The 11,161-nt window shown below is 36.7% G+C and overlaps 1 protein-coding gene across 1 annotated transcript in view; it reads right to left on the bottom strand.

The window, feature by feature from the left end:
* TMOD2 (tropomodulin 2) overlaps positions 1-11,161 on the bottom strand; it is a 55,856-nt gene that overhangs the window by 18,071 nt on the left and 26,624 nt on the right. Inside the window, exons 5-6 of the mRNA XM_044662240.1 lie at positions 7,405-7,491; positions 4,354-4,484 (exon numbers count right to left, since the gene is read on the bottom strand). Coding sequence (XP_044518175.1) covers positions 4,354-4,484; positions 7,405-7,491 — 218 coding nt within the window. The remainder of the gene's footprint in view (positions 1-4,353; positions 4,485-7,404; positions 7,492-11,161) is intronic.

The raw sequence follows: 11,161 nt of genomic DNA on the forward strand, positions 1-11,161 counted from the left end.
TTGGTCATGGAAAAAAAGTGACTGGGAGGAATCTACACTAAAGTTCTCCTTATTAGTGTAGAAGTGACCCTATGACTTGACTTGGGAGACTAAGTTTTGGTTGGCTTTACCATACTGGAAAAGCTCTGTGTATGAGGCTAAAGGTGGACTGATTGTATATTTGATGTCTGGGAACTAGTCTAGTGAAATGTAGAAAGATTCATTACCAGAAAGTTGGTCACCAAGTGATTAATATTTCAGACACTCATGAGATATTAAGGAGCTCTGATCTACATTGATAGAGGAAGTACCCTCACTAATTAAATTATAGAGTTTTTTCAAGGTAGTAAAGAAATGTGGAAGAAGGAAATAGATATGCCCAAAGGCTCTATTAGTACAAAATTCCTTTAAATGAATTTCCCAGCACAATTTTTCCAGCCAGCATTCTTTGGACAAACCTCTTTTAGAGTTAGAATAGAGGAATCCAAGAGAGAAAGACTCAATGAAGCACTACCCTACAGTATTGTGTACGGACTAACCAATGTACAAGGAAGAGAAATCATAAATTTTATGAAGTCGTGTCAACCAGTTTTGTACAGAAGAGAACAAGCAATCAATCAGAAGAGTAAGCTAGTTGTAAAATGTGTGAAGACTAACAAAGGGCAGAAACCATTAGATAATGGTTTCTCTGAATGATAATGCAAATACTGTAAAACAAAAAGTCAGAATGGGTAGCCATATTATTATGATGTATAGGCACCCCATGATACACATGTCTACTTCTGAAATGTCTTTCTAATCCTTCCCTTGAACAGTGCCCACTCTCTTTTTACCAGTGTGGCAAAATGCATCAGATGTTGATCAATGGCTATGTACTCCCTCATTGAAGGCTACACCCAAAACACAGAAAGTATTCAAATAAGCTTAAGCCAATATGCTGAACTTCAATTCAATTTAAGAAGCTTTTATTAAATGCTTAATACTTGTAAGGCACTGTGTTAAGTGCTGGGGGTACAAAGACAAAAAATGAAGTAGCCACTGCCTTCAATGAGGTTACAGTCTATTGGAGGAGATGAAGCGTGTAAAGATAAATAAAGTCTTCACAATTATATAAAGTAATTTCAAGAAAGAGAAAGCCCCCAAACTACAAGGAACAGGAAAAATCTTATAGTAGATAGTATCTAAGGTATGATTTAAAAAAACAAGGTATTCTAAGAGGCAGAGGTGAAGATATGGAGGAATCACTTGTACAAAGGTACAGAAGTGGAAGACAGCCATCATAGACAATTAACAGGACAACTGGATTTAAATGAAGAATGTGAAGGGGAATAATAGGAAATGAGTAGAAAGGTAGCTAGGAACTTGAATTAGAAGATTGGATGATTTTGTATTTGAGCCTAGAGCCAGTAGAGCCTTCCTGAAAATTGTTAAATAGGGGAATGACATGGCCAGAACTCTATTTTAGAAATATCAATTTGGCTGTTGTGTGGAGAAAAGATTAGAAGGGAAGGAGTGGAAGCTTTGGTAGACTAAATGGAAGAGAACTGATGAAAAATGATGAGGACCTGAGCTATAATAGGGACTCCAGATGGGGGAGGAAGATGGAAGGCAAAGATGTGGAGAAAGATCAACAAGTCTTGGCAACCTATTAGATTTAGATAGGGATGAAGTAGAGAGCTGATTGTTAAATTTTCAGTGTGGGCATTTATATCTTGGAACTCAGCAATACTACAAAAAAGAACTTGATTATCTAGATTTAAAAGAAATGGAGAAAATTTTAATAAAGTAGATTAAGTTTAAAAGTGTGTAATTCATATATTTTGGGGGAAGACCTGTGGTTAAATATTCACTAGCACATCAACTGAGTGGTAGTATGTTCCCACTTATCTGGTCTCACATTTCCCAAGAACTCAGAGTAAGTTCAGGCTCTACTCTATTCTCACTTACACTCACTTACACGATAAGCCTCTCCTCTCCCCAATCTGCCCTGCACACAGCTGTCAAATTAATATTTTTAAGGCACATGTCATTCCATTCCTTAAAAAAAACTCTACCTTTTCTGGGTAATGACCCTGGTAAAACCTATAAAACTCCTTCTCAGAATAAACCTTATAATTATACAAAATTTAAAAGGAAAACAATTATATTAAATATAGTTACAAAAAATATTAAACCAAGTTCATGGATCCCAGATTAAGAATCCTTGCAGAAGTTCTCTTTTGCCTTTAAGATAAAACACTAGTTCATCTATTTAACATTTAAAGATCTTTACAATCTGGATCTTACAACCCTAGTTCACCATTATTCTCTTTCAAAAAGTCTACGATCCAATCAAATGGTCATATTTCTGTTCTCTCTATGAAACATTCCACCTTCAATTTCTGTGTCCCTTCGGGGACACAGGTAGTTTCCTATGTCTGGAATGCATTCTCTCTTAACCTCAGCCCCTTAGAATTCTGGTTTTCTTTAAGGGTCACTTCTTACATAGAGCTGATGTTGTTTCCCCTGAGGGCAAATACCCTTACCCTTAACTCTCCTCAAATAACTTTAAATTTATTTTGGCATATTTTATGTTTGTAAAAATAGCCAGCATTTATAGAGTACTTTAATGCTTGCAAAGTACTTTAAAATACTATCCTGTTGTATCCTCGCAGTAATTCTGGGAGATAGGTGCCATTATTTTATTCATTTATAGATGAAAATTAAGGCAGAAAGCAGTTAATTGACTTGGCCAGGATCATACAACTGGTAAGTGACCGAGACAGGTTCTGGGCTCAGGGAGACCCGAGTCCAGATCCAGGGCTATATCCTTTTAAATGTCTCTGTCTCATGTTTATGACTTCCTGACATAGTAGATAGAATGCTTATCTCTGGCACATATTGGTCGTGTGACCCTGGGCAAGGCATTGAATCTCAGGTATCTGCTAAAAAGAAGCTACCCATCTATATTAATGAAGGCAATTTCCTTATAAGGAGTTGTCTACATTTGAGAATTTATATGTCCAGTCTAGAAAAGAATTTGTTTTAACTTAGGTCAATAAATACCATTTCCCCACAATATAATATAATAGATATTTTAGATAGAATAGAGTAGCTCCTTGAAGACAGGGATTGCTTCATTTTTATATACTTATCTTGGGAGTCTAGTATTATTCCAGTACAGCTGTTTGACAAGAGTTTAAGAATTGAATGAGGCCCACTGATGTAATATATTCATTTGTTATGTTTGACAATATTTATCTGTTTCAGGGGATTATGTTGGAGAAGGGTCATTGGGAAGTGATGATGAATTTTAATGGAGAAAATAAAATTTAAAAATGAATTAGAAAAAGCCAAGAGTCAAGGATGATTCCAAGGTTGCAAATTAGTTGCTTACTGGAAGGATAACAGCATGGAGGACTGGGAAAAAACACTGGCTTGGGGGTCAGAGGTTCTGAGTTCAAATCTTACCTCTGCTCATTATTGATATGATAATGTGAAAGTCATTTAACCTCACTGAGCTCAGTTTCTTCATCCATAAAATAAGAGGATTGAACTAGGTGGTCTCTGAGGTCCCTTCCAGCCCTAGTTCTATGATCCTTAGGGGGCCGCCTCAAGAAAAGCAGAGAAATTCAGAGGAGCAATGAATTTGGGGAGCAGTAAATTTAATTCCATTTTGGATTCATTGAGTTTGAGATGTTTATGGAAAATGGTAGAATTATAAATCTGGTTTTTGGAAATGCAAGATTAGAGTATAAAAAAACAGTTATGCCTGTATATATTAATTTTATAGTCATCTTTATAAGATGCCCTTAAACCAATTCTATCGGTTAACATCTTTCCCTTCCTTCATGGCCTGAGGGACCCTTGGGATTTGGAGTAAAAGGAATAGATAATTTATCTCTGATCCAGAGCACAATGCTCAAACTCTTCCAAGTCCAAATCTAAAATTCTGGAATTTGACTATTTTAAGTTGGCTTCCCAAAAAGGAAGAACTAGCTTACTATTGTTAATGAAAACACTCATATTGGCATACTTTGTGCTCCTACTGGATTATGTTCTCTAATTCAGGGGAGATGTTTAGTGTCCCCAAGGTCATTTTATCCTTCAACTTCCATGTGAAGCTACATAACTTAGGCTAAGGGTTGAGTTACCATCTGGATAAACATATATTATAAATTCCTTCTGTGTTTAATTCAAGAACTGAGACTTCTTTCAAGGAATAGAGGGGACTGCATCCTCCTTTTCTTCATTACGCCAGCATATTTCATAGCATAGGAAAATAAGAGATATTCTAAATGGGTGTAATTGATAAGCAAGCAGGTAACCAGTTATCTCTAGCACGTTTCCAGCCCTCACTGATGCAATCAAGTGACTGCTGCTGTAATTAAATACCTTAATGTTGTTGAGGTTGACTTCCTGAAGGCTGGGATCATTGGCTTTCAGCTGCTGCAAACTTAGTTCCACATTTGTGGGATTGGGTGGTTCCTCAAATATTGGCTTGACCTTCTCACCTTTGACCACATCTAAAACACAATTTAATATTTTTTTAGGATTCAAGTTCTCTTTTTTCTTAATCATGTGTGATAATATAATTCTCAGAGTTAAAGACTGTTTGCCAAAGTGGCACCCTGGGTTTCACAAACTATGAAATCTAATATAAAACATAATCAGCTTTATTAGACAAGCAAGTGAATTATATGGCTTTACTAATGATTAATTAATTCTGCCTGGTGCTTTAATTTGATTTCTCTCAGCTTCAGTAACTATGTTCAGGACTCAGATATAGGAAATGATAAGGTTCCTGGCCTTATCACTAAAACAATCATATCAGTATTGCTCAGAAATATTGTGAAAGGGCAACCAACTTGGGTTTAGGTTTTGGGGTCTATAAAGAATCAAATGTGCAGATGGCCATTTGACATAGTACTTTTCCAAAATAGCACTCTCATATGAAGATGACTGACATGTTACTATATAAGGAAACAGTAAATGGGCAGATATATATGCATGTTCATGTACATATACACATATAACACGTATGTACATGTATATGTGCATACGCAGTGTTTATGTATATAAACCCACCTATACACACAGATGCATGCTATAAGTTTATACAGACGTGTGTATATGTATTGATGATGAAACCCATCATCTTGATGTCTCTATCAGCTGACTAATAATGCCAAATCACCCTTTAAATTTGGAAATTGTGACTGTCACAATCATTTTTTTCTCTATGGTACATAGCTGTGAAATTGTGTGGTTGACAATGCAAAAGTGAAGATGAGGTTATCAATAAAATCATGTGAATGCTTGAAGATGTGAAAGATAAATGTCTGAATGTTGAGTATTAAATATAATTTTATACACATAACTATAACCTTACATATGGCACACACCTTTATTCATGCCTTGTGCTGGAAAAAGAAACGATGGGGGAAGCTAGGTGGCTCGGTAGATAGTGTCTGGAGACAGAAGGTCCAAAGTTCAAATATAGCCTCTGACATTTCCTAGCTGTGTGGCCCTGGGCAACTCACTTAACCCCTTCTTAGAACCAATACTCCTTTCTATTCTTTTGCCTTAGAATCAATACATAACTATAGAGTATTGGGTCCAAAAAAAAGAAAAATAATGTATTCTCCTCACTGTTTAACTTTCAATTCCCTCCTCCTTTCCTTCAGTTTTTTATCATTCCAGGAATGTGGGTACAGATGGATACACCCAAAAGAAGATAATGAGATATTTTCCAGTGTTGGCAAAGTTATAAATAAATAAAATATGTGAGGCACATGGAGAGAATTCAGCATATCATAAGGCATTTTTATTCCTTGATTCATTTATGTCCCTGTTAATGGCTTTTATAAACTTGAACATCTATAGGTCTCGTGCTTTACTAAACCAAGCTAGAAGATCCACTCTCCTTATAGCAGTATGGCATGGACGGTGGATCAGTGGTTACTGATTCCTCTATCCTGAGGCCATGTCCAAAGGACAGCAAGCATTCAGTAAGCTTAAGCAAATATACTGAACTTCTAGCAAATACTGAAGAGCTAGGGAAGCAAAAGGGCCATAAAAAGCTTGAAATTGAGGCCTTGTGCATGTGTGAGGATTTGCATGTCACCATTAGCAGAAATGTCAGAGAATATAATATCCTAGCCTCCCATTTTACTTCCAAGGTTTTCTACTTCTTTATGAAAAAAGAATAGTACATTTCTCTGGTTGCTTCCAAACATCCAGATGAATCTTTATTTTGAATGTTCTTTCCCCCTTTCTCTTTCCTCTTCTAATCACTGTCCTGAACCCTTAAATATGTCAGAGATAAAAATAGGGGAAAAGAAGATTTTGTGGTTGACTATGCTTTTTAAGAAGTTAGGAAATGCCCAGATTACTTTTTTTTTTAAACTCTTAGCTTCCATCTTAGAATCAATACTGTGTATTGGTTCCAAGAGAGAAGAGCAATGAGGCCTAGGCAAAGGGGTTTAAGTGAATTGTCCATGGTCACATAGCTATCTGAGAAGTATCTGAGGCCAGATTTGAACTTAAGTCTTCCTAATTCCAAGCTCTCTGCCCTGTGGTTAAGAGACTTGTCCAAGGTCATCCATTTAGTAAATATCTAATGTAGAATTTGAACTTAGGTCTTCTAAACTGCAAGCCCTATACTCTAACCACTGTGCCACTAGCTTTAAAAAAAAGATACAGAAGGGTAGCAACATGGCTTAGTGGATAGAGATCCAGGTTAAGAGACAGGAGATCCTAGGTTCAAATCTGGCCTCAGAGATTTCCTAGCTGGGTGACTCTGGGCAAGTCACTTAGCCCCAGTTGTCTAGCCCTTACTGGTACTTAGTATCAGTTCTAAAGTGGAAGTTAAGGGTTTAAAATTAAATTAAAAATTAAAAAGATATTGAACCTTCTTTCTAAGTAGTTTTTCCTTCTCCCCATTACTGACTTTTCTAATAAAATACCTTAAACACCAACTATCTACCCCCAGGTCTCTTATTTATACTGCAAGTTCCTTTCCATCCATTTCTCTAGTCTCCAGCTTCGCCCAGGCTCTGTCTCAGTGTTCATTACCTTCTTATCTTTCCTGATAATGTTTCCTTTCCTGACGAGATATAACTCCTACTGTACTTTGAAACAGAGCTTGCTGTAAGACTTGCATCTGCCCCTAAGCCCAGATCATCAAAAGCAAGCAAGACATTAGACAGAATCTAAAAGACTCTATTTGTGAGGGCAAACCACATATGTGAACAGTAACAGGGATCAGAACTTTCCAGGGTAAAGGCTTGAGGGATAACGTGCTACAATTGCAACATTAAGCTTTTTTGACAACCATGTAATACTAAATATCCTGGCACAGATTATGTTACAGCCAGTTAAGAAATCTGACTTTGCAAGCAGCCAAGAAGTTTCACATCCTTGACAAATCCCCCTTTTACTTACTTCTAGGAGGGCTTTTGCCAATTTCGTTACTTGGTACTTCTTCATTAAATCGTGGATTATTGACTAAATTGTGAACTCCAAGAACAGCTAAAAAGAAAAGAGAAGCTATTAGAATGGTGGATAGTCTTACTTAGAGCAAAATGTGAGAAATTCAGATTTTTAATCTGTTTCTTTCATGCCTATTATTTATATTACCCATACACTCTTTTTCTCTCATAACAATCCATTAACAAACATTTATTAAGGGACTACTATTGTGCTCGATACTGACAATATAAAGATAAAAATGAAAAATCAATACCCACAGGGAGTTTACATTCTATTAGAGAAACTTACCTAGATACTTCGTAGATGTTACAATAATAATAACCAATATTTACATAGTGGTTTAATGTTATACACATTAATTCATCTAATATAACAACTCTCTGAAGTAGGAGTTAGCCTTATCTCCATTTTACAGATGAATAAACTGAGGCTTAGAGATATTAAATAACTTTCTCAGGTTTATATAGTAAGTATTGGAAATCTTTCTGTCTCCCTCTTCTTCTTCAGTCTTCCTGACGCCCAAGTCTAGAACTCTATCCACTTTACTTTAGTGCCCCACATCTGCTTATTCCATTCTTGGATCACACTATTTATTCAATCCTGTCTCTGAGAATCCCTCACTCTCTTCAGTGCCCATCTCTGGTGTCATCTGCTATAGGAAAAGGTGGTCTGGGTACCCTTAGAGGCCAGGGTTCTTTCCCTTCTCAGATGATCATATATTTACTGATTTGTGTACAAGCTGAATCCCTTCCTCCTCATTACATTATTGTTATTCAGTCGTTTCACTTGCATTTGACTCTTCATGAACTCATTTGGGGTTTTCTTGGCAAAGATACTGGAGTGGTTTGTCATTTCCCTCTGCAGATCGTTTTACAGCAGTCCTGTCCCTGTGGTGTTTTCTCCCGCGTGGTAAGAGGCATTCTCCTCTACTAATACAGACCAAAATTCCTCTAAATTTTAGCAAGTGAATTTCTAGCTAAAAAAATCCATCACCTTCTGGGTGGTGATTCTCTCTGCATTTAGTTAGACTGGTCGTTGCAGGACAGACACTCACTTTATCGACAGATGCCTTAATGCTTTTCCAGTAGGGTAGAACCTGACAAAGCTTATACTCTGATGGCATAGGCTTCAAGAACCACATATCATATCTGTGTTGAGATGAAGACTTTGGAGTGTAAGAAAATACATAGTGATTATAGCTAGCATTGATTAAGTGCTTTAATGTTTACAAAGCTCTTAACAAAATACCTCATTTGATCCTCACAACAACCCTGGGAGGTAGGTGCTATTACTTTCCCATTTTGTAGATGAGAAAACTGAGGAAGTCAGAGGTTAAGTGATTTTCCCAGGGTCGCACAGATAACAGGCGTCTGAAACTACATTTGAACTCAGATCTTCTTTCCTTCCTGGAGAAGGAAATGGCAAACCACTCTAGTATCTTTGCCAAGAAAACCCCAAATGAGGTCACAGAGAGTCAGACACAACTGAAATGACTGAACAACTTTCTTCCCCTAGGCCTAGCTCTCTATCAAGAGTGCTACCTAATAGCCTAATAATAATAGTAATAATGATGATGATGATGAAAATAACAATAATATAACATTATATGTAAAATTATAAATATATACACATAATATTTAAATGATATAAGTATATTTAAATATGGTAATAGAATATATAAAATAATAAAGAAATAATAATCATGAAAATAAGGATAATAATACCAAAAATAGATAGTGAATCAGGATGATCTAATTTCAAACTCTACCTTTGACCTATACTGCCTCTAAAAGCTTGGGCAAGAGGGTCCAGTGGAGAGAGCACTGTGCTTGAAGTCAGGAAGATTTGAATTCAAATTCAGTTTCAGATATTTACTAGCTGTGTGACTCTACATAAGTCACTTAGATTCTGTTTGCCTCAGTTTCCTCATTTTTTTTAACATTTATTAATATTCATTTTTAACATGGTTACATGATTCATGATCCACCTTTCCCCTTCAACCCCCCATCCTGCACCCCCCCACCCATGGCCGATGCGCATTTCCACTAGTTTTGCCATGTGTCCTTGATCAAGACCAATTTCCAAATTGTCCGTAGTTGCATTGGTGTGGTAGTTTCGAGTCCACACCCTCAATCATGTCCACCCCGACCCATGCGTTGAAGCAGTTGTTTTTCTTATATGTTTCCTCTCCTGCAGTCCTTCCTCTGAATGTGGGTAGCATCTTTACCATAAATCCCTCAGAATTGTCCTGGGTCATTGTATTGCTGCTGGTACAGAGGTCCATTACATTCAATTTTACCACAGTATATCAGTCTCTGTGTATAATGTTCTTCTGGCTCTGCTCCTTTCGCTCTGCATCAGTTCCCGGAGGTCTCTCCAGTTCGCCTGGAACTTCTCCAGTTTATTATTCCTTTTGGCACAATAGTATTCCATCACCCGCATATACCAGTTTGTTCAGCCATTCCCCAATTGAAGGACATACCCTCATTTTCCAATTTGTTGCCACCACAAAAAGCGCAGCTATGAATATTTTCGTACAAGTCTGTTTATCTATGATCTCTTTGGGGTACAAACCCAGCAATGGTATGGCTGGATCAAAGGGCAGGCATTCTTTTATAGCCCTTTGAGCGTGATTCCAAATTGCCAGCCAGAATGGCTGGATCAGTTCACAGCTCCACCAGCAATGCATTAATGTCCCAATTTTGCCACATCCCCTCCAGCATTCATTACTCTCCCCTTCTTTCATTTTAGCCAATCTGCTAGGTGTGAGGTGATACCTCAGAGTTGTTTTGATTTGCATTTCTCTAATTATTAGAGATTTGGAACACTTTCTCATGTGCTTATTGATACTTTTGATTTCTTTACCTGAAAATTGCCTATTCATGTCTCTTGCCCATTTATCAATTGGGGAATGGCTTGATTTTTTATACAATTGCTTTAACTCCTTGTATATTTGAGTGATTAGACCCCTGTCAGAGTTTTTCGTTATAAAGATTTTTTCCCAATTTGTTGTTTCCCTTCTGATTTTGACTACATTGTTTTTGTTTGTACAAAAACTTTTTAGTTTAATATAATCAAAACCATTTAATTTACATTTTGTAATTTTCTCTAACTCTTGCTTGGTTTTAAAGTCTTTCCTTTCCCAGAGATCTGACAAGTATATTATTCTGTGTTCCCTTAACATGTTTATAGTTTCCCTCTTTATATTCAAGTCGTTCACCCATTCTGAATTTATCTTGGTGTAGGGTGTGAGATGTTGATCTAGACCTAATCTCTCCCATATTGTTTTCCAAATTTCCCAGCAGTTTTTGTCAAATAGTGGATTCCTGTCCCAAAAGTTGGGCTCTTTGGGTTTATCATACACTGTCTTGCTGATGTCATTTATCCCCAGTCTATTCCATTGATCCTCCTCTCTATCTCTTAGCCAGTACCATATTGTTTTGATGACTGCTGCTTTATAGTATAGTTTAATATCTGGTACTGCTAGGCCCCCTTCCTTCACATTTTTTTTTCATTATTTCCCTTGATATTCTTGATCTTTTGTTATTCCAAATGAAATTTGTTATAGTTTTTTCTAATTCAGTAAAGAAGTTTTTTGGTAGCTTGATAGGTATGGCACTAAATAGGTAAATTAATTTGGGTAGAATTGTCATTTTTATTATGTTAGCTCATCCTACCCATGAGCAATCAATGGCTTTCCAATTGTTTA

The sequence above is a fragment of the Gracilinanus agilis genome, chromosome 2 (genome assembly GCF_016433145.1).
Source record: "Gracilinanus agilis isolate LMUSP501 chromosome 2, AgileGrace, whole genome shotgun sequence".
Taxonomy (NCBI): domain Eukaryota; kingdom Metazoa; phylum Chordata; class Mammalia; order Didelphimorphia; family Didelphidae; genus Gracilinanus; species Gracilinanus agilis.